We start from the raw sequence: 4,787 nt of genomic DNA, 5'->3' as shown, positions 1-4,787 counted from the left end.
GGGACCTACTGTGTTGGGCAATGCGAACATAACCCTACAAAATACACTGCAATACATAATTGTACCTGGACTGTTAAACATTGCTTCAATCTAACTACATGCGGATACCACAAACCCACACAGTGTCCCAAACTTAAACCCATCCCTCCGGGTGGCCTCATCAAAGGAAATGTGAACAAAACTTTATTACATGATGTGAATCTTGTTATGGCACATGTTTCTTATAACATTTCCAATATACTGACAGCATACACACAACATTGTAACAAAAAAGATGAGACCTATGTTTGGTTACAGGCACGGATTGATGATTTAATTTCTGACTACAAAGACAGGCTAGCTATCCAGATTTCACCCGCTAGAACAAAGCGAGACCTATTGGCAGACGTGTCAGGTCTCTTTGGCTCAGCCAATTCACTTGCCAACACATACAAAATAACAGATCAATCTCAATATTCAGCATGGTTGGCAAATCAGGTTTCTACCGGTTTCCAACACCTCACCAATAGCAACCAAAACATAATCAAAGCAGTCAAATCTGAGGCGCAGGCGCTTCTGACCGCTACTCACACACTTTTCAACCAAACACGTATCATCGAACATGCCTTAGCTTGTAGAACATATGCACAGGATTTACACACTGCCGCCAGACAAGAATTACTAGATTTGCGCTTAGGCAAACCACCTAGACATGCCTTAAGTGATCTCATAGAAATCTTAGACCTTAACAGGTGGATAGCGTCAGAAAAAATGAAAAATATCCATTATTCAGAGTTATTAACAGCATTGATGATGTATACTGGAAATGAATGTACCGGCTGTATTGGTTTCTTTGCTACTTTCCCTTTACTCCACCCTGAACAGGTGTTTCCAAATTCTACCACCATCCGCTCTCTCGGTGTAGTGGTAAAGAATCAGGTCTTAAAATGGGATCACATTACTGGGTATATGACTGTGAAGGGGACTGAGACATTGTTTTCCACTCGAAACTGTTGTCATGAAACGTCTAGCTATATTGTATGTACCTGTAATACTTTGCAACCTTTTTCCCATAATGATACCAAACTCATCCAAGTTCAGTCACTACATGGGTATGCTGATGCCATTCAGGTGTCAAGTACACAGTGGTGTGTGCTGAGCGAGATGAATTCCTTTTCCTATGGGGGATTGACCTGTCCAGCAAATCACAGCTTCTGCCTGGAAGTAGCTGAGGACTTTTCCATGGGGCAGATCAGCATCCTGGGCAAAGTTCCATTGGACCTGGACGTTTCTCCCTGGTGGGAGGACACTTTCTACGAGGAGGGTACAAAGGCCCTTTCGGACACTATGAACCTTGTTGAACAGGTCATCCAGCAAACGGATTACCATCTCAACCAGGCACAAGTGCAGGCGAATCTGGCCAAAAAGACAGCTGAGATCCTGGCCAGCTCCACCACACGCTCTGCCCAGTATGCCAACACCTGGTGGGACTGGGTGTTCAAAGGATGCGTCGTCGCCAGTGCCGTGATCTTCACCATCACTCTACTCCAATGCTGTTACTTCAGACACCTCATCCGTACGCTGCGCAGAGACACGCAGACAGCCTTGCTACTTGGAAAACTACAACCATCAGCCCTACAAAGACTTTGAATAAAGGACTCCACTCTGATGACCCCACTAGGTCCACTCCTACGATGACCCATGGGGGTCAAGGGGGGGTCTGTAAGGAGTCCTAATACACCTGGATTAATAAACTCTTGAACTGCTGACCTCATGATTGTATAACCCCATTGTGACTGCTATTAACCGTTACCTTTTTCACAGGAGAAACTAACTTGGATGCAAGAAATGTAAATACCATGCACATTGTCCTCTGTTCCACCAACAATATACACTGTCATGATTTGTTTGGTTTACCCTGAGGGAAACAATGGTTCTCAGTCTCACTCACAGCATCCCCCATATCGTCCCTAAACATGATCCTTAACCGGTCGCCCTCCAACCATGTGACCTATAGTCACCTCCATCTGAACTTAGATAAAGTAAGAAGCCTACTTAAGAATAGTTCACAAGAACTTCCAGGAGTCATTCTGTAATTCAGATCTCCCACACTCTGGTGTGTAGCCATCATCTTCTGAGCCGGTATGTTCATCCTCTGATTGTTCTCTATGTTTTCTCTAAATGTTTCTTTAACTTGATTTTGTAACTTTCATATTATTCATTTAGATGTGCTTTTATAACGTGTTTGTATGAGTAACTTGTACCTGACAAATAAACTGTCATGTTCTGACCCGCATGGCTTTCTTGCAGCAATTAGATATCCTTTGGGTTACGGTGAGCCACAAGGAACAACTAGGATTAGTTCTCTTGGCCGTACAGGCTAATCAAGTGGAGGTGGCATGCTATTAGAAGAACTGACCATTGTATTATACTGTGATGGGTCGCTGGTTTTATTATAGTAGTCCGGAATTAGACATCTAGAACCTTAGCACACTCTGAACCCTCTGTAGCTTTGGTAAGATGTTGATTTCTAGATGAGTATAGCGATTCAGGTCAGCACTGTAGCCTCTGACCGGTCCACAACTAGGATCATTACTTGTGCTTGGTACTTCCCGAATCAACCGGCCGAGGAGGGCCTGCGCAACACTATTCCTGGAGAAAACGAGTCTAATTAGCACATTGTGATGGAAAGCACTCATAGTATGAATTGACGTTCATATTGCAATATTTTGGGCGTCTGCCCACCATTTAGAGTAATAGTACTTTGTAACAGAAACTTTCCCATATTTAGCGAGGTCAGATTTATTAGGTTTAACAGGGGTTCTATAATTATTTGATATTTTCCACAGTGCGCGGATGCTTCACGGATTTCCTTCGACCATTTTCCTGTTCCCTCATTGGTTCAGAAAAGTGACGTCATTACAATTGAACGAACTGGTGAACGAATCAGAAGAACGAATAATCTGGGAGAACTGAACGACGCGAACTGTGTCATGTCAACGAACGAAAAAATCCACTACTACTGGTGAAAGCAGAGCCTTTGATTGGTAGAGATCGCCGTTGCCATGGCAATGCCAAACAAACTGTACTCAGCTTTTCCCGCGCCTATCGTCCAGCTTCGTCTCGCTGGAACTTCAAAACTTAAAATGGCTGCAGGGCTGATCAGGACCGATGTGTGGTCTTCCGAAAAATAACGGTTTTCTCATCTTGAAGGTTGAATTTACTCAATGGAAACGGTAGGAAGTAATCATCTTCTTTTCTCAGATTAATATGGAACCATGTTAAACTATCTTTAGGCTGCAAATGTTGGAAATGTGTGTACGTTTGCAAAGCATCCTGGGATTTGAGTTCTCTATCTCGGAATTTAAGATATGTACACAGTCTTGTACCTTTCGCTTTTTTTACATTTTCTGTTCATTTTTTCACTCAAAATTATAAGTTATATGCTTATGAGTCACATCGTAGCTGGTTAGCCTAAGGCATGGTCTAAAACTCTTTATATCCGAATTTTTCCAGAAGTCAATGGGAGAAATGAATGAGAATTTTACTTCCGGACAAGCACCTCTCTCGGAGGAGGGGCGGGACTGGGGAGCTCTATTTGATGGGTTTCGCAATTCAAATGCATGCGAGAGGGGTAGGCCTACACAGAAACCACACAAAAAGACGCGCTCACACTATAAAACTTTGTTTTGCTTAACTGGGTGCTGAATCCTACATAGTAGGCAGGTTAATACATCTAAGAAGCAAGGGGAAGCAGCCGTCGCAGATTTCAAACGTTAAATTGTTCGTTGTGCGCCCAAAAAGTTCAGCCAACATTTCGGCTACTTCTTACCTGGCTCACAGTAGCTATTCTGACCTCCTCCTCCTCAATCTGTCCCTGCTGGGTCACGTCTCTCACCTCCTCCTCCGAATCAATTTGAATAGCTACTCCTTCCTCTGTGTAACTACTCTGTTGCACACTCGCATGTGCCTCTCAAGCCTGTGCACTCGGTGCTGCTTCTGCACCGCTGCTATGTCGACGGCCCTGTTTGAACTTGTGGTGGCAAACATTTCTGTAATTTTAGCACATTTTTGCTGCATCCACTTGTAGGCTTTTGCCTTTTATCTCGCAACTTCTCTGCGCCCCCCTTGCGCTTTTGTGGTTTGTCTTTGTACATTTTAATATACGGACGGTCTCAAACTCCAGTCGAACTCCAAGAGGGAGATGAGGCCGGGCAAAGCCATCGATATATGGCTTTGAGGCCGGGAGGGAGACAGGGAGGGGCCTGAGATTTCATTGGACTGGCTCAATGTCCATTAAGGCAGTCAACCAATGGGCCGCGATTCGCTACCGTTGCGGCCGTACGCTATATATGAGCCTAATATTTGTTTTATAATTATGAAATTATGACAGCCTCGGCCCAATATATGCGTCGGCCCACCGGGCATTGCCCGGTATGCCCTATGGCCAGTCCATGCCTGCTGCTGAGCATGTTAACATGAAACCAATCCCATTGGTCACACTGCAGATGGGAGCCACTCCCATTGGCCGCCCTGCTGAGCCACTCCCATTGGCCGCCCTGCTGAGCCACTCCCATTGGTCACCCTGTTGAGCCACTCCCATTGGCCACCCTGCTGAGCCACTCCCATTGGACGCCCAGCTGAGCCACTCCCATTGGCTACCCTGCTTTGCCACTCCCATTGGTCTGCCTGCTGAGCCACTCCCATTGGCTGCCCTGCTTTGCCACTCCCATTGGTCGCACTGCTGAGCCACTCCCATTGGCCGCCCTGCTGAGCACGTTTACTGTGTCTCATGCAAACACGTCCAC

At 45.4% G+C, this 4,787-nt stretch overlaps 1 protein-coding gene across 1 annotated transcript; it reads left to right on the top strand.

The window, feature by feature from the left end:
- The first annotated feature begins 207 nt into the window (after positions 1–207).
- Positions 208–1,629, top strand: LOC134073110 (uncharacterized). The gene has a single exon (XM_062530092.1). The coding sequence runs from the start codon at positions 208–210 to the stop codon at positions 1,627–1,629; it is 1,422 nt and encodes a 473-aa protein (XP_062386076.1).
- Positions 1,630–4,787: the final 3,158 nt, after the last annotated feature.

Source organism: Sardina pilchardus, chromosome 24 (assembly GCF_963854185.1).
Source record: "Sardina pilchardus chromosome 24, fSarPil1.1, whole genome shotgun sequence".
Classification (NCBI taxonomy): domain Eukaryota; kingdom Metazoa; phylum Chordata; class Actinopteri; order Clupeiformes; family Clupeidae; genus Sardina; species Sardina pilchardus.
This window is presented reverse-complemented; position numbering and strand designations above follow the sequence as displayed.